This window comes from Podarcis melisellensis (assembly GCF_964234715.1).
Source record: "Podarcis melisellensis genome assembly, chromosome: 6".
Taxonomy (NCBI): domain Eukaryota; kingdom Metazoa; phylum Chordata; class Lepidosauria; order Squamata; family Lacertidae; genus Podarcis; species Podarcis melisellensis.
In genome coordinates, this window is record NC_138538.1 from 6,025,601 (window position 1) to 6,045,763 (window position 20,163).

The following is a 20,163-nucleotide window of genomic DNA, read 5'->3' on the forward strand; positions in this document are numbered from 1 at the left end:
GTGGGGCATAGGAATTCATTCATATTTTTTTTCCAAAATATAGTTCGGCCCCCCACAAGGTCTGAGGGACAGTGGACTGGCCCCCTGCTGAAAAAGTTTGCTGACCCCTGTTCTACGACCTACACTACGGAGGTGAACCTTATGCCTGCTAAGCTACTAACTTTTTGGCATGTCAGGTGCTTTTAAATCATCTAATAATTTTAAACATCTAATAATCAAGGAAGTTACTGATGTGTTCATTTAACATATTTTGATCCTGTCTTTTAATACGATTGTTTTCAATGCAGCTCCTAAATTACAGACACACAAAAACCTAAAGTACCACAAAGTTGTCAAACAATAGAAAATGATGAATTCACAGTTCCACCAAATTTATTTAAAGCAGCGGAACAGCAGTTGCTCAATAAAACACTAAAAGATGCCATCAGGTAAAAGAACAGTATAGCAGCCATTGCAGTATAATGGTTAAAGCGTCAGCCCATGATCTGAAAGACCTGGGTTCAAATCCCTGTTCAGTTTCCTTATGGTATAAAAATCTCTGGAATTTAGTTATTGCAGAGCAAAGTCAGCAAATAGGTTGTGGGTCTCTAAGGGACAGGAAGAGACGACCCTGATAACGCCTAGTCCATTTAATGGGATTTCATTTTACAGAGTTTTCAGATTTACAGGCATCTCGCCCTGTGCTGTGACGAAAGAGACAATTGTCATTTATTTCAGACTGGGTGTTATTATTTGATATGTTTAGGTTTTGTGTGCTGCACCATTAGTTGGATATATAATGCTATTATTATTATTATTATTATTATTATTATTAAATTTAATTTTTATACAACCCTTTATTTTTGTTGTTGTTTAGTTGTCTCTGTGGTCCTATAATAATTTTACAAATATATTTTTAAAGAAATCATTTATATCACAGTTTCTAAGTGGCGTACATGGAGACAGAAAAGGATTAGAAAAGGGATATAGCATAAAATCGGTGAAAATCAACGAATAGAAAATTTGTTTAAAACCCTTGCTGAAATTAAGAAAAATGTCTTTTCCAAACACCAGAAATTGAAGCCTGTCTGATCTTAGCCAGGAAGGAATCCCACAGAATTGGGCCCACCAGACGACATGCATGGTTCCTGGTGGATATGAGCCACTCATTCCAAAATTGGGGTGCCAGGAATAAGAATGGCCGTTCTTTGGTCACCATCTGCCCAACTTCAGTAGACGAGGACACCAGAGAAGAGAAATTTCTAGATGATTTTCACAAACAGGTTTGTTTTTAGGGCACATACCTGTCTTCAGAAGAGTCCTGCTGCCCCTTTTGTTACTGATCTAGTCGTGTCTCCCACATGAAAAAGAAATAAAGGGCAGCTTCCCTGGACTTTGGGGGTTAGGAACCTTGGAGTAATTGAGTAAATACCTTGATAGTCATAACACATGAGCCATTCTCTCATCAAGCCACAATGTGCTGGGGAAACGATTCTAAGGGTATAGGAGAAGGGGGTGGGCAGGCCAGATTTAGGTTTGATGGGGCCCTAAGCTACTGAAGGTAATGGGGTCCTTTATATGTCCAGCTGTCCTTTGTCAACAACAAATTGCCACTGTTTTCTTGGGTTGAATATATGCTTTATGGTAATTCATGGACCTAATAGGTATCTAAAGCCACTTGCACATAACAAAATGTGTATTTTATCAAAGTAATTGTTGAACTGAAATGCAATTAAGAAGTATATTAATAGTGAAATATAATTAAGAAGACGTATAAAGTCCCAGGGACTGCAAGAAGATCAAACCTATCCATTCTGAAGGAAATCAGCCCTGAGTGCTCACTAGAAGGACAGATCCTGAAGCTGAGGCTCCAAGACTTCGGCCATCTCCTGAGAAGAGAAGACTCCCTGGAAAAGACCCTGATGTTGGGAAAGATGGAGGGCACAAGGAGAAGGGGTCGACAGAGGACGAGATGGTTGGACAGTGTTGTCGAAGCTAGCAGCATGAGTTTGACCAAACTGCGGGAAGCAGTGGAAGACAGAAATGCCTGGTGTGCTCTGGTCCATGGGGTCACGAAGAGTCGGACACGACTAAATGACTAAACAACAACAAGAGTAAAGATAAAGGGACCCCTGACCATTAGGTCCAGTCGTGGCCGACTCTGGGGTTGCGGCGCTCATCTTGCTTCATTGGCCGAGGGAGCCTGCGTACAGCTTCCAGGTCATGTGGCCAGCAGGACTAAGCCGCTTCTGGCGAACCAGAGCAGCGCACGGAAACGCCGTTTACCACAGCACACCCGTGTCCCTCAAGAAGTATATTAATAGTGAAATAATTATTAAGCTCAAACCGTATGTAGGTTTTATTTTATTTGCTTTTTATCTTATATTTTGGAAATGTACATTCAGGTGTTTTTTCCCCTTTATCCCAAGAGAGTGGGGCGCTAAGCTATAGTTTGTTTAGCTTACATGTAAATCTGGCACTGGGGGTGGCGGTGAGTTTCTGGCAAGCCTCTGTGTTGCCAGAACATTTTTCGTCTTTTCGACAAGCCTGTCAGAGACATCATGGGCTTGGCTCTAGTCATACTGATTTGAGTGAGTCTGGTCCAGACATGACTGAGTCAACACTAAGATCGTTGGGCTCTGTCTGCCTTGTCAATTACAGTCTCTTTTTACACATATGATCTCCTGATCTTGATGTTCAGGATATTACACAGTGGGAAGAGGGGGTCCCCAATGCTTAAGAGCTGGTGGTTATTGTTGTATCAGCAACATGGCAGGGACAGGATTTGGGCCGGTCCTGTCACTGGGCATTGTCAGGCGGCAGCTGATTTTGGGTGTCATGAAAATGCAGAAAACTGTTAGTTATAATTTGTTTCATTTTTTTTTTTTGCCAGTGAAGAGGAAAGGCATGTATGGGGTTTTCTGCCTTGATTACCACAATAACTTCATTAGCATTGGGTGGGGGTAAGCAAATCTGTTTCCTTTCCATTTCTCATTTTTCCAAAGCAGTTCTTTCCCCCCCGAATATTCCTGCTGAGAATTCCTCAGCATCCCTCCCTATATACGTGTTGTTGGCTGCCTTTTTGCCTCATATACACAAAGCAGTTTTCCATTTTCATATGTGACTTTTGTGTGCATTTTTATGTACAGTACACTTCATGTGGTGATTCGATACGATAATCTTTATCCCATACAGAACAACGAAATTGGGGGGGGGGAATCTACATAAGACATTCAAAACCAACAAGCCTGCTATCCCAACCTGGTTAGCCCCCTAAAAACTCTGATACCCCATTTTTAAATACAATATACTCCCATAGAGACTCCTTACACTGTGTTTAAAACCAAAATCGCATTTGGATAGAAACTGTTTCTCAGGCGGCTAGTCCTAGTCTTTATAACCCTGGACCTTCTTCCAGAAGGCAGAAGCTGAAAGAGATCATTTTCGGGGTGCGCACTATCTTGCGCTAACTCTGCAGCTTTCTTATGGCACCTGGAAGCATAGATTTGATCCAAGGTGGGAAGAGTGCACCCAATTATTCTCTCCACAGTCTTTACAACCTTGGACAGCATCCCCCCCCCCCCGACCGTGCAGCTCCCAAACCACACACACAGGCCATAAGTTAATACACTCTCCACAGTACAATGGTAAAATGCCATCAACAGGTCCTTTGAGAGATTGTTTTTCTGGAGGATTCTCAAAAAACATAACCTCTGCTGTGCTCTCTTCATCAGGTCTTTGCTGTTTTCTCCACAGGTATGCAAATTTGATATGCAAATTTAGGAAGATTTTGCTAACTGATTGACTGATTTTGTGTCACCAGTGCATGTCATTAACATAGGACCGACTCATAATAAATCTGAGTTTCTCGATACTGAGGGTTGAAATATTGCCAGCTTTCTGTCTCCCTCTAATACTGGCTCTTTGACAGAAACCTGCCACACAGAGGTTTAGCAGCTGGAACTGCCTGCACCCTTTCTCTCTACAGCAGAAAAGACTCAATTTCCTGCCATTAAACAACTTAATTGACCTTGCAGTGTGGGAAAGGGGTTTGTGAGGGTGGTGTCAGCTGTAGATCTATTGATCTGGAGGGCAGAAAAGAGCATTTTGGTGCGTGGGCTGATGAGGGAGAAACCGAAATTGAATTGTGGGAGGGGGTCACCCAAAGGTCTCCCAATAGATTTATTTGCAAGATCTCTTCAAGTATCTCTGCATGAATCATTGGGGAGAGTGATGGGCCGGATGTGGCGGAACACAGTTGAGTTAACATGGAAAATACTCAGCTGAATCCAACAAACTCAATGGGTGTGACTGGCTGAAGCCCATCGATTAGTCCATTGATTTCAAGGATGACTTAGTAGTGCATGGGTAGGCAAACTAAGGCCCGGAGGCTGAATCCAGCCCTATCACCTTCTGAATCTGGCCTGCAGACGGTCCGGGAATCAGCGTGTTTTTACATGAGTAGAATGTGTCCTTTTATTTAAAATGCATCTCTGGGTTATTTGTGGGGCATAGGAATTTGTCCCCCCCTTCAAAATGCAGTCTGCCCCCCCACAAGGTCTGAGGGACAATGGACCGGCCCCCTGCTGAAAAGGTTTGCTGACCCCTGCCTAATCTGTCCTGATTGCCCAACGCCAGGAACACACACTCTAGATTCACACACACACACACACGACTGGACAGAGAGCCTGGAGATAGAGAATCTCTATAGACCACAGCAACTCCCTGACCCTCAAGTCTGGCCTGATGCTGCACTGAGTACCCAGGTGGGCACAGCTGGGTGAGACCAACTCCACCCTGTTCACCCACCCAGGTTTCAGTGATACATGTCAGATCAGTCTCCACATCAGTAATCAGATCATGGATGAAGGAGATTTTATTCTGAACCGACCTGGCACTCAACAACAGCAGTCACAGATCTGACCGCTGGCTGATATGACTACCACAATCCCCCAGGTTGGAGGACGAGCTGGCACATGGCACAGTCACTAACTGCCTGGGCCGCGTGCCCCTTTCCCGGCCTGCCCCTCCTCCCACGACATACCTCCCCCTACCCAGAACCACTGTAATTGGGCCTCCCCCTGCTCCCCCCCTCCTCTCCTCCCAGGCACATCCCACATTAAAAAAATGAAAACTCACCAGCATTTTAGTGCTAATTTCTCCTAATGCATATGCCTTTTTGCCTAATGTGTTCCTCCTTTTTTGCACAGCAATTTCACACCTGTACATTATTTTCACAGATATGTGCATTTTTCATGTACACCTTTCCCTAATATACTCACGGCTGGGCTGGAGAACTGCATTGCAAAATTCAGAGAAATGCACTTTTCGAGGGATGGCTGTGTCGCAGTTTGCTTTTTGTTTCAGGAAGTGTGAATGAGGTAGAATAGGCTTTGAATGGGAACGGAGTCAAATTTCTCTTCCACCCCTAGTGGGCAATGGGGGGTGAATTAGGCAGCTGTCATGGCAGGGTTTTGTCCTGAGCAGGACCTAGTAGTTGAGGGAGGAACAGAGCAAAAACGGGCAGAAAAATAAGATATTTGGGAATACATGGATAAGGGGGCAGATACCCACAAGGCCTGCTTAAAGAATTAAGCTGACCTTCATCAGTCAGTTACCCTGCAGGGTTTTTGCAAGAATAACATGGGAAAGGACCTTGGGTCAGTCACTGACTCGCAGCCTGACCTACCTTGCAAGGTTGTTGTGAGGGTGAAGGGCAGTATTGAAATTTAATAAATAATAAAATGGGGAGGGGGATAACTACGTAGGCCGCTTGGACCAACCTGTAGGAAAGATGGGATATGAACACAATAAGTACCATATTTTTCCATGTATAAGACTAGGTTTCCCCCCTAAAAAATAATGCCAAAAATTAGGGGGCGTCTTATACACGGATACATCTCCCCCCATTTTCTTAAATCTGAGCCCGCCCAAATAGGGGGTGTCTTATACATGGGGCGTCTTATAGACGGCAAAATATGGTAAATAGATATTCTGAGCTCTGCAGAAGAAGGGCGGCATAAAACGAAAGCAATTGTCTTCCTGGGTGAGCTGCAGATTTGTAAGCTCCTTGGGGCAGGGGACCTGGCTACCCATCCTTTGTAAATGCTGAGCAATTTCACTTTGATAAAGAGGAGCTGCTGGAGGTTCGTTGGGTTTACCTTACTTTAACCTCCTCCCCGAAACACACAGACACATCCTCAAGGAATGTGCCTGTTTGCAGACTTTGTGGGGATGCAGATTCACAGCTGCACCTGCCCGCTATGGGGCCCTCCCTCCCTCCGCCCCGCTGCTCTTTCCTTCATCTGCAATGCTCTGCTGGAAATTTTAGACCGACTTCCTGCCCGGACACAAAGAAATCGAGCCACAAGTGCCACAATCAGGTGCTCTCGAATGAGGGCCCCTTGGCAGCTAAAAATAGGCAGGTCCCAAGCCACAGATATTAAACTTGAGAGCAACTTTGGCCACCTTGCCGCTCTTTTGTTTGAGAGGCGCGCCAGTCCGGGTTTTTACAGTTGAGGTGAAGCTTCACATTCTTCGTCCCTCGCCACTCTCCCCCCCCCCCCCGGCAATGATTGTTCTCTCTGTGGGGTGGAACAAGCGATGGCTGCCTTGCCTTCAAAGACAGGGGAGGAAGGTGTCGCTATCAAAATAGACAGACTTTTGATCAGAAGCAAGGGGGGCTCATTGGAGGGGGGGGCAGGTCTCCGAGGCAGAGAGTCCTTTCTTGCAACTTGAAGCCATGAGTGCGAGTCCTACCCTCCGGAACAAGCTTGTTTTCTTCTGCTCCGGAGGGCAGGACTTGAACCAATGACTTAAGAAGAACTTTCTGACAGCAAGAGCGGTTTGACAGTGGAACAGTCTCCCTTGGGAGGCTGTGGATTCTCCTTCCTTGGAGGTTTTTAAGCAGAGATCAGATGGCCATCTGTCATAGATGCTTTAGCTGAGATTCCTGCATTGAGGGGGTTGGACTAAATGACCCTCAGGGGTCCCTTCCAGCTCTATGAATATCTTTGGCCCTAGGAGGACTGCCAGTTTTCCTCAAGCAATGCTCCTGTGCAGCAGAAGTTTCCCCCATCTCTGTACTTCTGTGTGGAGAATATCTCCTAGCTGTGGTGCTTTGAATACACATGAGCCTTTTCTCAACTGGGCAGGAAGAGGGTGGTCTGAAGGTGGGGGACATTGACATGGTCAGATCACTCTCTATTGAGATTTAGGCTGCCAGCGCGTTTTCCCCTCCACAAAGGCAGGGGACCTATTTGGAAGGTCTGCCCTCGGAGGCTGATGGAGCCAGTGGGGTCTGGGGGTTTTTCCAGCTGATATGACTGGTGCCCCTGTCAAAGTCCTGGCCGACTGTCAGGGAACTGCCATCGGAGCCAGAGGGAGAGGGAGGGCTCCAGAGGGGTTCAGGAGAGCGTCCCAGGAGGGAGAGAAGCAGCCCATCTGCTGGGGAAAGAATTCAGCGTAGCACCAGTGGAGAAGGGGGGCAGATGGGGGAATCGGCAAGGTGGCTCCATGACTCCTTGCCGGAGACCAGCGGGGAGAGCACGGGTCCTCCGCTGCCCACACCCTCCCTGCGCAGAAGGCTTCCGCGCAGGGAGAGCAGGCGGCGACTAGGCGTCAAAGAGCTTCTTTGCTGGAAGAAGTTCAAGAAACGCCCACTGACGGATTCTGCCAGTGATTGAGACAGCCACTGAGTGGCTGTCCAGACAGAAAGGGTTCACCCAGGTAACCCAGCCAGGTGTGGCATCGATTTACGCACGAGCAACCCCTAGAACCATCACACCGACCTCTGGAACACCTGAATGGCTCCAGCCCTGAGACCCTTTCCCACTTCATGGAGCCCGTTTTGGCCCCCTGGTATTCTCCAGAGCTGAGGGAGAGGAAACAAGCTGGGAGACTCCTTGAACGCAAGTGGAGGAACCATCTGAATGAATGCAATCAAACACTGCCACTAGCCTACCTAGTGGCAGTGAGGGCAGCAAAGAAGGCACACTTTGTTGCCTCCATTGCATCCTCATTATGTTGTTCGGCAGAGCTTTTCCGGGTTGTACAGGGCCTTTTACAGGCTGGCCAAAGGAGGTGGTAGAACCAATGGTAGTTCGCTGTGACCTGTTTGCAAAGCATTTTGAGGATGAAATTGCTTGCATCCACCAAGACCTTGACTCTGCTGTTATAGCAGATGAATCTCACGGGGTGTCCCGAGCACAGTCTAGTCCTGTAGTGTTGGATGAGTTTCAGTTGGAAAGGCTCGAGGATGTGAACAAGGTGCTTGGATCAATCAGGGCGGCCAGTTGCAATCTAGGCCCTTGCCCCTCTTGACTGATAGAAACTAGCAGGGAGGGAACAGCTGGCTGGGCCAGCGAGGTGATCAATGCCTCTTTACGAAAGGGAGTGGTCTCTGCCTGTTTGAAGGAGGCAGTGGCAAAACCGCTCCTTAAGAAACCTTCCCACAATTCAGAAAACCTAACTAACTACCTAACTAAGGGACGTGAGGGACGTGGGTGGCACTGTGGGTTAAACCACAGAGCCCGATCAGAAGGTCGGCGGTTCGAATCCCCTTGACGGGGTGAGCTCCCGTTGCTCGGTCCCTGCTCCTGCCAACCTAGCAGTTCGAAAGCACGTCAAAGTGCATGTAGATAAATAGGTACTGCTCTGGCGGGAAAGTAAACGGTGTTTCCATGTGCTGCTTTGGTTCGCCAGAAGTGGCTTAGTCATGCTGGCCACACGACCCGGAAGCTGTACGCCGGCTCCCTCGGCCAATAAAGCAAGATGAGCGCCGCAACCCCAGAGTCAGTCACGACTGGACCTAATGGTCAGGGGCCCCTTTACCATTTACCTTTTAACTAACTACCAGACAGTTGCTAACCTCCCTTTCCTAGGCAAGGTTCTGGAGCGAGTGGCTGCAGACCAGATCCAGGCACTTTTGGAAGAAAGCAATTTTCTGGAGCCATTTCACTTGAGGTTTAGGCCTGGTTTCGGCACACTGTATAGTGGTTTCGATGAGATCTCATGAAATTTTGGTGCCGCTTCTGCCGCCGGAGGCTGCTGCCTCACCCTGCCTCACGGTTGCGCCGGCCCTGCTCCTCACCCATTCATTCATTGCCCCTGGTGGCAGTTTGCCTAGAGCTTTGGCAAAGAGATTTTGCTTTCCCCCAATCTCTCCTACCTGAGATATTTTGAATATGAGATGCCAGCGGTTTAGCTTCAGCCCCCCTCCAATGCCCAAACTCTTTTTCATTCCTTTCTGAAGCCCTCTGGATGACTTCAGAGCTGCTGAAGTGCAAGCGTACGTATATTTGTAATGTTGTATCTGTCACTTTTTCAAAAATGCTCCAAGCCACGTGCACAAATATATAAATTGCAGTTTAAAATATAATGAGATTTAAAAACATACACGATAATACTAGTATCTTCGATATGTGGTCAGTGGTAGCACCGCAGTCATTCTGCAAACTTGTAAATTTAACGAAGTTTTTCCAACTGGCTCTCTCCCCTTCCCCCCTTTTTTCTTCATGCTGCAGAATATAAATTGGATGTTTAGGTCTGCAGGTAGAAATATGTGTTTGTTTGTTCAGAGGTTTGCAAGTGTCCATTTCCCCTTTCATGTGCGATGTGCTTTTCTCACACCTTCTCTACTTACGCTACGCCCACACACGATTCTTTCACATACTGTCACCTAGAGAAGCGTCCGGTGAGGGGGGCAGGGGCGCACGCAGATAATGACCCACTTGCAACAATGCTTCTAACTTCCTTCCCTTCACAAGCTGGAACCCGAACGGAGGATATGTCAGCAGGCCTTTTGAAATCGCATTACTGTTAGTTGCGTCTGGTGATTATCTGGTTTGCTTGTTTCAACCAAAATACATTTGGAGGGGGGGTTAATGGGTGCGTCTTGTCTCATAATATTCTCTCGTCCAGGGCTGTCTTTACCTGGGGGTACAAGGGGTGTAGGGCACCTGGGTGCCAAATTTTGGGGGGCGCCAGTCACCTGCCACTGAAGCCACCTAAGCTCTATCTACCTGTTATGAAATAAAAAATAATTTTGATCAAGCTGACATTCAAAGCCGCTGCCTCTACCCTAGCCGCTTTCTTCTCCCCGGAGTCCCGCCTTGCATGGAGAGGCGTTGCTCTCTTGCTCATCATTGGTGCAGCTGATGCGTCCCTCTTCTACTCCTGGGGAGCTTTTAAAAGCACCTGGATGTGAAGCTGCGTGCCTTTGCGGAGCTTGGCCGCCCCGTTCTTGAGGGGCGATGGCGGTGAGACTCGGAAAAGCAGGACGCCGCCAACACCATGGCCTCGCCTGCAACCGTGGAGAAGTATATCTTGGGCGTAGACGTGGGCAGCACTCAATTTGTGGGCGCTGGGTGGGTCATTGCACCTCGGCGGCGGATATGCTAAAGACGGCCTTACTCTCGTCCCACCTCCTCTCCCCATAACACAGATGTGCACAAAGAGCTCTGCTATAGGTGTATAATGAAGGCTCCAGGCGAACTTCCCTGGGGAGAGCGCTCCACAGACATGGAGCCACTGCAGAAAAGGCAACCGTTCTCGTGTTGCTCGCTGGATTGTGCCCGAAGCCATGAACAGTGGCAGACCCTCCAAGTGTCCCTATTTTCCAGGGACAACCCTGATTTAGAGAAGCTGTCCCGGTTTCTTATTTGATCTTGGAATCTCCCACTTTTCCTTAGGACATCCCTATTTTCATTGGAGAAATATTGGAGGAGATGGAGTTATCTGACCCCAAAGCCATCTGAAGGCAATCCTGTATAGGGAAGTTTTTATAAAAATGTTTACTGTTTTGTTTTTATACATGTTGAAGCTGCTCAGAGTGGCTGAGGCAACCCAGTAAGATGTGTGGAATATAAATACAGTGGTACCTCGGGTTAAGGGACGCGGGTGGCGCTGTGGGTAAAACCTCAGTGCCTAGGGCTTGCCGATCGTATGGTCGGCAGTTCGAATCCCCGCGGCGGGGTGAGCCCCCGTCGTTCGGTCCCAGCTCCTGCCCACCTAGCAGTTCGAAAGCACTCTTAAGTGCAAGTAGATAAATAGGTACCGCTTTATAGCGGGAAGGTAAACGGCGTTTCCGTGTGCTGCGCTGGTGCTGGCTCGCCAGAGCAGCTTCGTCACGCTGGCCACGTGACCCGGAAGTGTTTCTCCGGACAGCGCTGGCCCTCGGCCTCTTAAGTGAGACGGGCGCACAACCCTAGAGTCGGACACGACTGGCCCATACGGGCAGGGGTACCTTTACCTTTTACCTCAGGTTAATAACTTAATTTGTTCTGGAGGTCCATTCTTAACCTGAAGCTGTTCTTAACCTGAGGTACCACTTTAGCTAATGGGGCCTCCCACTGCCGCCATGCGATTTCTGTTCTCATCCTGAAGCAAAGTTCTTAACCCGAGGTACTATTTCTTGGTTAGCGGAGTTTGTAACCTGAAGCGTCTGTAACCTGAAGTGTCTGTAACCTGAGGTATCACTGTAGTATAATTACCCTTATGATGTGATCCCCATGTAAATGGGTGGTTGCCTTTAATTCCAAATAAAGTAATAGATCAACATTCTGATCCACATGTAAGTCTGGGAGGTGCTGTGTGGGTCTGTTTTTGAATTTGCAAGGATCAACTTCTTCAAGCATCCCTAATTATTATTAAAGATGGAGATGTTTGAAGTTAGGTTGTCTCTGAATCCCAGCTACTGGAGCGAAATCCACTAGGGATGGTATATGCTTTGAATTATGTATTTAAATGTGAATTTTCGTGCAGGATGAGAAACATAACAGATTAACTAGGAAGCCAGGTGGAACAGACTTACAAATATACATGAATGAATGCAAAAGTGAAATAGACTGAAGATAAACTGTCCCTGGATGTAATGGCTAATGATAATTTCTCCTTCCGCTCCCTGAAAGCCAATAGTGACATGCAGTGGCCAGAATATTGGATTTACAAAGGCACAAATCCTTGGTCATCCATAAAGCTCCTTTGGTGACCTCATTGGGACAATCACAATGTTAAGTTGTGGGTGAACATATCAAACGACACTCTTGTTTATTCACAGCCAGAACAGAACGGAACTGAAGGGTTCAGCCAGCCTGCTTATATAGAGCTCCACTAGAACGCAACAGTAACCTTTTTCTGTAACTATCCAATCACTGAACGTCACTTTCCATCCCTTATTTGCATATGTGGACCTGAGTGAAAACTATCTACAATATCCCCCTGCTGGCCCAGGGTGAGAACTTCGGTACATAACACACAAGATCTTGGTATGACCTACTTCACAGGGTTGTTGTGGAAAATAAAAGGGGAATGGGGTGGAACCAACCATACAAATGGCATCCTGAAGAAAAAGGTAGGATTAAAATGTAAACAGACATGCTGGTGCTCAGACCAATGATTTTTCTGGCCTCACTTCGCTCCAGAAAAGCATATTTATTGTCAATCCTTTGGGATTTGTGGGAATACAGAGCGCTGTGGGCGCTGTCACAAAATGGCTGCCATGGAGGGGGTAGCTATTCACAAAATGGCTACCTGTCAAATAAACCTTATGGAAGGCAAATGGATCCATTTCTAGGTACCCAAATCCAGCACAACAGAGTTATAAACATCAACCCAGCCCCAGAAACAAAGAGAGAAACCCACAAGAGGAAAACAACAACAACAAATTAGTCCTAAATTAATCCTAGTGACTGCTGCTGTCCCTCACAAAATAACATTTTTTTTCTGTCCCTCCCTCTTTGCCCTCTAACACCTTTTCTCCAGGCACTTTCCCTCTTTCCTGCCTGGCCACCCGGGTGCCAAAGCCAGGCTGGCAAAGTTCACAGGGTGGAAGTAGGAAAGAGTGACGCCCATTTCACTTCCTCTCTGTTCTTTTTATGGCTGTGGTCAGAACCTCCCCACTTCCTTTTCTTTCTTTTTTTTAAATAACCACAATCATCAGCATTTTTTAAAATAAAAAATATATATAATATAACAGATATTTTACTTTCCACAACCCTGTAAATACAAAGAGAAAGTAAGATTATATTTGAAGCATAGATAGGTCGTGGTTATAGTTGTTGTTTAGTCGTTTAGTCGTGTCCGACTCTTCGTGACCCCCTGGACCGGAGCACGCCAGGCACTCCTGTCTTCCACTTCCTCCCACAGTTTGGTCAAACTCATTTGGGTAGCTTCGAGAACACTGTCCCACCATCTCGTCCTCTGTCGTCCCCTTCTCCTTGCGCCCTCCATCTTTCCCAACATCAGGGTCTTTTTCAGGGAGTCTTCTCTTCTCATGAGGTGGCCAAAGTCTTGGAGCCTCAGCTTCAGGATCTGTCCTTCCAGTGAGCACTCAGGGTTGATTTCCTTCAGTATGGAGAGGTTTGATCTTCTTGCAGTCCATGGGACTCTCAAGAGTCTCCTCCAGCACCATAATTCAAAAGCATCAATTCTTCAGCCATCAGCCTTCTTGATGGTCCAGCTCTCACTTCCATACATCACTACTGGGAAAACCATGGCTTTAACTATACGGACCTTTGTTGTTATAGTATTATTTTCTATTTCTGGTTTCGTGGTTATAGTATTATATAGTATTATTGTTGTTATAGTATTATTTTCTATTTCTGGTTTTGTGGTTATAGTATTTCATGGTTATAGTATTATTTTCTATTTCTCCCCACTTCCAAAGGAGATTAAAAAAAATGTGGGAGGAATTGCAGAGGCCTCATAGGTGCTGGGGGAGAACATCTCAGGTGCAACGGTGCTCATGTGCACCAAGTTGGCCATACTAACATTAGAGAGCAGCTGATTTCAAAGGGCTTGACTTCTGAAATAACAGAGAGCCACCCTTCCAATTCTTACAACTTTTGGACTACACCTGTGCAATCTTTTCTGCTGGGCTCGGAGTGCCTGTGTAGTTGGAAGGTAACCCCCCAAGCATTATCTAGTCCAAAACCCTGCAATATAGTGGTATCTTGGGTTAAGTACTTAATTCGTTCCGGAGGTCCGTACTTAACCTGAAACTGTTCTTAACCTGAAGCACCACTTTAGCTAATGGGGCCTCCTGCTGCTGCCGCGCCACCGGAGCACGATTTCTGTTCTCATCCTGAAGCAAAGTTCTTAACCTGAAGCACTATTTCTGGGTTAGCGGAGTCTGTAACCTGAAGCGTACGTAACCTGACGCGTATGTAACCTGAGGTACCACTGTATATAAAAGGACCTGTAAAATTTCCCCCTACCTGCACACTGTCTCTGTATAGGATATTGACCGTAATGTATGCTTCCGCTGGAAAGAATAGACTCTCTCACTCTGAGCTATATATGGAAGAGCTTGACGGCTTGGCCTCTCTCAGATCTGTATCTGTCGCTGTTTTCACTATCAGCACAAATCTGGGTTTTCTGGTCACTCGCCAAGGGAAGGGCAGGGTATGATCATAATCGGGGACTGGGTTCGCAAGGACGCCCACACGCTTTTTCCAGTGTGGTGGGGCAGCTGCCACAACCAGCAGGATGCTCTCAAAGGTCAGCCCTTTAAGGCAGGGTTGGTCAGGAGACGAGCAATGCAGCAAATTTAAAATTGCACCGGAAAGTTTGCAAGATGAAGAGTTTTGCTTAGTGGTAGAGTATAGGCATTGCAGGCAGACGGCCCCCAATTTAATCCCCGGCATTGCCAGCGGAAAAAGAGGTACAGTGGCACCTCAGGTTAAGTACTTAATTTGTTCCGGAGGTCTGTAACCCGAGGTACCACTGTATTGGGTTGAGAGGCTGAAGTACAGACAACCCACCTGAGACCTTAAGGAAGTTCCAGCCAGAAAGAGCGAAAAATTCCTTGAGACAAAATTGCTGGGAAGTAAAAGGAAAATATTGTCAAAAATGTATAAGATATTATTAGAGTGGAATACAAAGGATGAAGAGGGGGAAAGTGTTATGATTAGATGGGCCCAGTATTTGGGACATAATATTGACTTTGAAAAGTGGGGGAAATTGTGGACAAGAACAATTAAATTCACAGCATGTGTGTCACTTAAAGAGAACTTAATGAAGATGATGTATCGTTGGTACATTACGCTGACTAAACTTGCTAAAATGTATAGAAACCAAGATAAAAACAGTTGGAAATGCAAGGAGGAGGAGGGGAATTTCCTTCACATGTGGTGGACTTGTACTAAGGTGAAAGCCTTCTGGGATATAATATACAATGAGTTGGAAAAGGTTTTTAAATATAACTTCAACAAAAAAAAGAGAGGCATTTTTGTTAGGGTTAGAAACGTACTGGGATCCAATGTAGATCTTTTAGGACCCTGCGACTGGACCTAATGGTCAGGGGTTCCTTTTACCCTTTACCGACACTTTGAATTGGGCTTAGAAACGTACTGGGATCCAATGTAGATATTTTAGCACCGCCGCTCCCAGTCATTGCATTCTGGATTAGTTGTAGTTTCAAAGTCACCTTCAAAGGTGGCATGCTTTCACATTTTTTAAATTGCTATTTTAATGTTTCTCCTGCTACCCATCTTGAGCCCCATTTGGTTGATGTAAATTTGGATGACATGAATTTAACAAACACATGGAAACCCAGTAGTGCACTCAGCAAACAAGGGCAAGGCAGGATCCCTACCTGAGACCCCAAAGAGCCCCTGCTGGCCAGAACAGGCAGCACTGGCTTTGGTGGAACAGTTTCCTGGCTCAGAGCAAGACTGCTTCACAGGTACTTTTTGTCCCTTGGCTAATCTCATCACCGCATGGAAGCCAAGTCAAATTGTGTGGAAATACTGGTTCGGGACTTGCTATAATCAGAGAGGTGGTTCTGGTTCCTGTTTTCTAGGGCTCCTTCTCCAGAAAGGCCTTCTCAAATTTGGCCTGTTTGAGCCTCTTGCCAAGCTAGAAACAGGATGGTGCCAGAGAGTTCTCATGAATGCAGCCATCTTGGAGCATCACGTGACTTGTCATCATTAGCCCATTGGCCACATCCAAGATGGCAGAACGTCACGTCACTCAGCCCCAACTGCCATCTTGAGTAGGTCTGCTCTCGCAGTGTAGGTGCCCATTTCACATCAAAATGGAGGCAAGCAACCTAGCTAGCCTTGTTTTGTACCCAACTGGTTAGTCCTGCAGACATTGCTAGATTATGACTCCCATCATACCTCATTATTGGCCTTGATGACTGGAGCCGGTAGGAGTTGGAATCCAAAAAACATCTGGGAGAAGGGAGACAAGTTCCCTACCCTTGAATTATCTACCACTTTCATTCCCTTAGCAAGGTACCCATGTTGTGAGAGGTGTTGGGATTAATCTGCTTTGACATTTCTCCTAAAACAACAACTCCTGAGATCACTTCAACCTCCAGCTTGTTTATATTTCAGAGTGTGAATCACAGAGCCCATTTGCAGGAGATGCGGAAGGCACAAACAATGTGAAAACATACCCAAATCAAGTTTCACATGGCCTGGAGTCTCACTGAAAATGTTGTTGCTTTTTAAACTCGATGCACCAGCTCCCATGTACAGCTACCGCCGCTGCAAACAGTCTGGCCAGAAGCTGAACTGGTAGATGAGTGCACTTAACAATTTTTTTTAAAAAAACTAACTGCATCAAAACTGCAATGCACAACAGAAGAAACAGCCCAATTACAAATCATGGTATCCTGGAAAATGGGTCATATAATATCAAAAACATTCCTATAAAGGATTATGGTTAAGTGGAAGGTGTTGGTCTTAATTAGAGTTTTTAATCTGCATTCCAAAATTCCCTAAAGCTTCTCCATTCCTCCGCAGCTTTATTCCTGCTAACTCTTCTGTACATAAAAGCCATTCTCTCAGTTGAGGAATGCCTTTCGATTTCCAGTACAGCTGTACCTCGGAAGTCGAACGGAATCCGTTCCAGAAGTCCGTTTGACTTCCAAAACATTTGGAAACCAAGGCGTGGCTTCCAATTGGTTGCAGGAAGCTCCTGCAGCCAATCGGAAGCCGTCGAAGTCGTGCTGGATGTTCGGGTTCCAAAGAAGGTTCACAAACCGGAACACTTCTGAGTATGCGGCGTTTGGGAGCCAAAATGTACGAGTGCCAAGGCATTTGGCTTCCAAGGTATGACTGTATTATATATCCTGTATAAACTATTGCAGCTTCAAGGCTCATACGACACAATGCTTCTTTTTCTCTAAGGGTTATCCCATCTGGATAAGACGGTTGAGCTGGTGTGGTGGCTAAAAGTGTTGGACTGGGACCTGGGAGACCAGGGTTCAAATCTCCACTTAGCCACTAGCTGCCTTTACTGCCTCATCAGGAAACGAAAGTTGGGTCTGTGGCCGCATTAACACAAAAGATGTTTGAACTGTTAGTCAGGCATGATTGACACCAGTCGTCAACAAGACACTTGAAACTTAGCTGAAACATTCTCTCTTTTTTTAATAAAATAAGTTATAGTAAATCTTTAAATTAAAATACATTGCCTCTAGGCTCAGAAATGCTCCTCAGCACATAAAAAAAGGCAGCAAGCATCTCTCGTCATCCTCTCCATTTCCAAAAAAATATGCTCTCAGCCACGGCCTCTGATGGAAGATGAGTAAGAAAAATCTGTGGTGCAGTGCGATAGTCTCTTTGCAAATGTTTGGGGGGGGGCGTTTTGGGGGGTTAAGGTGCAGTGCAGAAGCCTCTTTCCCTCCAGAGTGGTTCCTTTACAAAAGAGGAGCTTGCTAGGAGTCCAGGAGGTCTTCCTCGTCACTCCAGTCGGGAGGCGCATCCGTGCCAAAGTATCGGTCTCCAAAATTTCCTAGAGGGAGGCAGGAGGGAATGGGAATTAGGAAGAGCTACGAGAAACCCTTGTGCACGTAGGAAGTACGCTGAGCTGTGTCTGCGCTATTCAGAGATGTGCCCGGAACGTTCCCGTCTGGCAAAAATCCCAAAATCCTTCTGCTAGATTCTCATTCTTGAAACCTGTTTCATGAGCGTTCAGCAAATCCTAGAGATTTGTCACCTTCTCGAGGTGGTGTCAGGAGCGCCCACTTCTTGGGTGTTAAATCTGGCAGAGGAGACTCTCTTGGGTACTTCCACCACCCTTGGAAGTGTGGGGAAAGCTGGCCAAGGAGAGGGCTTTCTCTGAGGCAGACCCTAAATGGTGGAACTCCCCACAGAGATGAATCTCCATTGTCCGGCTTTTGTCATATGCTGAAAAGAAGTTTGCTTTGTGGGATCCACTGGTTTGCCCTGGAATTATTTTTCTTGTTTTTACAACTATTATTACCATTATTATTACTATTATTACATTTCTATGCCACTCATCTGATTGGGTTACCGCAGCCACTCTGGGTGGCTCCCAACAATTGTAAGACCACAGTAAAACATCAAACATTTAAAAACTTTCCTATACAGGGCTGCCTTCAGATGCCGTATTCCAGGCATAGGCAAACTTGGCCCTCCAGATGTTTTGGGACTACAACTCCCATCATCCCTAGCTAGCAGGACCAGTGGTCAGGGATGATGAGAGTTGTAGTCTAAAAAAACATATGGAGGGCTGAGTTTGCCTATGCCTGCCTTATTCAAACTGTCTGCAGCTAGGAAAAAAAACCCACAATGCTAAGAAACGACCCCGTATTTTCTGCATCAATGGTGGTGGTTAGGAATTATATTATTGCTTGCAAGCAGCTCTGAGCCATCAGAGAATGAACAACTCAAAAACTTTTCCAGGGATCCGACAACCGTAAGAACATAGGGAAGAGCTGGTTGCTGGATCAGGCCAATGGCCACTCCGGTCCAGCATCCTGTTCTCACAGTGGAAACACACAATTGGGATCTGAGCATAAGAGAACATAAGGTTTCCAGTAACAGGCATTCAGAAGCTTCGCTGGCTCAAGACCAGCGGCAGGACCTCCTAACCCTGGCCACTCACCAATACCAGGGATGATGCGGAAGAGGTCGTTCACTTTCTTGTCCACGGCGGTCGTGATGATCTTCACCTGCGGGAAGGCGTAAGCGACAGAGTGGACGCCCATCTCGGCCATCAGCAGGGAGAGGAGGAATATCTTGTCCTCTGGGACGTCGTGGTCCTAAGAGAAAGAAGAGGGTTTCGGCCATTTAGTTTCACTCCCCAGCTTGCCCTCTGGCCCTCTGGGTGTTACGGAACTACAACTCCCAACAACCCTGGTCACTGGCTGTGCCTGCTAGGGCTGGTGGGAATTGTAGTTCAGCAACATCTGGTTTTCCCACACCAAGCTTATGCTTTCGGTGGATGGTCAGATGAAATACTCAGAATTTCCCCCTTCATTTCTAATGTTCAGAGGGGAGTGCTGTTACCACTGCCCTTCCCTCCCATCAGCCTCTTCCCTTCCCTCCCAATAGCCTATTTCCCTCCCTCCCATCAGCCTCTTTCCTTCCCTCCCAACAGCCTCTTTCCCTCCCTCCCAACAGCCTCTTTCCTTCCCTCCCAACAGCCTCTTTCCTTCCCTCCCAATAGCCTATTTCCCTCCCTCCCATCAGCCTCTTTCCTTCCCTCCCAACAGCCTCTTTCCCTCCCTCCCAACAGCCTCTTTCCTTCCCTCCCAACAGCCTCTTTCCTTCCCTCTCAAAAGCCTCTTTCCTTCCCTCCCATCAGCCTCTTTCCTTCCCTCCCAACAGCCTATTTCCCTCCCTCCCATCAGCCTCTTTCCTTCCCTCCCAATAGCCTCTTTCCCTCCCTCCCAACAGCCTCTTTCCTTCCCTCCCAATAGCCTATTTCCCTCCCTCCCATCAGCCTCTTTCCTTCCCTTCCAACAGCCTCTTTCCCTACCTCCCAACAGCCTCTTTCCTTCCCTCCCAATAGCCTATTTCCCTCCCTCCCATCAGCCTCTTTCCTTCCCTTCCAACAGCCTCTTTCCCTACCTCCCAACAGCCTCTTTCCCTACCTCCCAACAGCCTCTTTCCTTCCCTCCCAACAGCCTCTTTCCTTCCCTCCCAACAGCCTCTTTCCTTCCCTCCCAACAGCCTCTTTCCTTCCCTCCCAACAGCCTCTTTCCCTCCCTCCCAACAGCCTATTTCCCTCCCTCCCATCAGCCTCTTTCCTTCCCTCCCATCAGCCTCTTCCCTTCCCTCCCATCAGCCTCTTTCCTTCCCTCCCAACAGCCTCTTTCCTTCCCTCCCAACAGCCTCTTTCCTTCCCTCCCAGCAGCCTCTTTCCTTCCCTCCCAACAGCCTATTTCCCTCCCTCCCAACAGCCTATTTCCCTCCCTCCCAACAG

General features: G+C 47.0%; 1 protein-coding gene across 1 annotated transcript in view; it reads right to left on the bottom strand.

Annotated features, from left to right (window-relative positions):
- Positions 1-17,340: 17,340 nt before the first annotated feature.
- The window catches only part of UCKL1 (uridine-cytidine kinase 1 like 1), a 57,044-nt gene continuing 54,221 nt past the window's right edge, over positions 17,341-20,163 (bottom strand). Inside the window, 2 exon segments of the mRNA XM_081916926.1 lie at positions 17,341-17,724; positions 18,841-18,997. Coding sequence (XP_081773052.1) covers positions 17,648-17,724; positions 18,841-18,997 — 234 coding nt within the window. The 3' untranslated portion in view covers positions 17,341-17,647.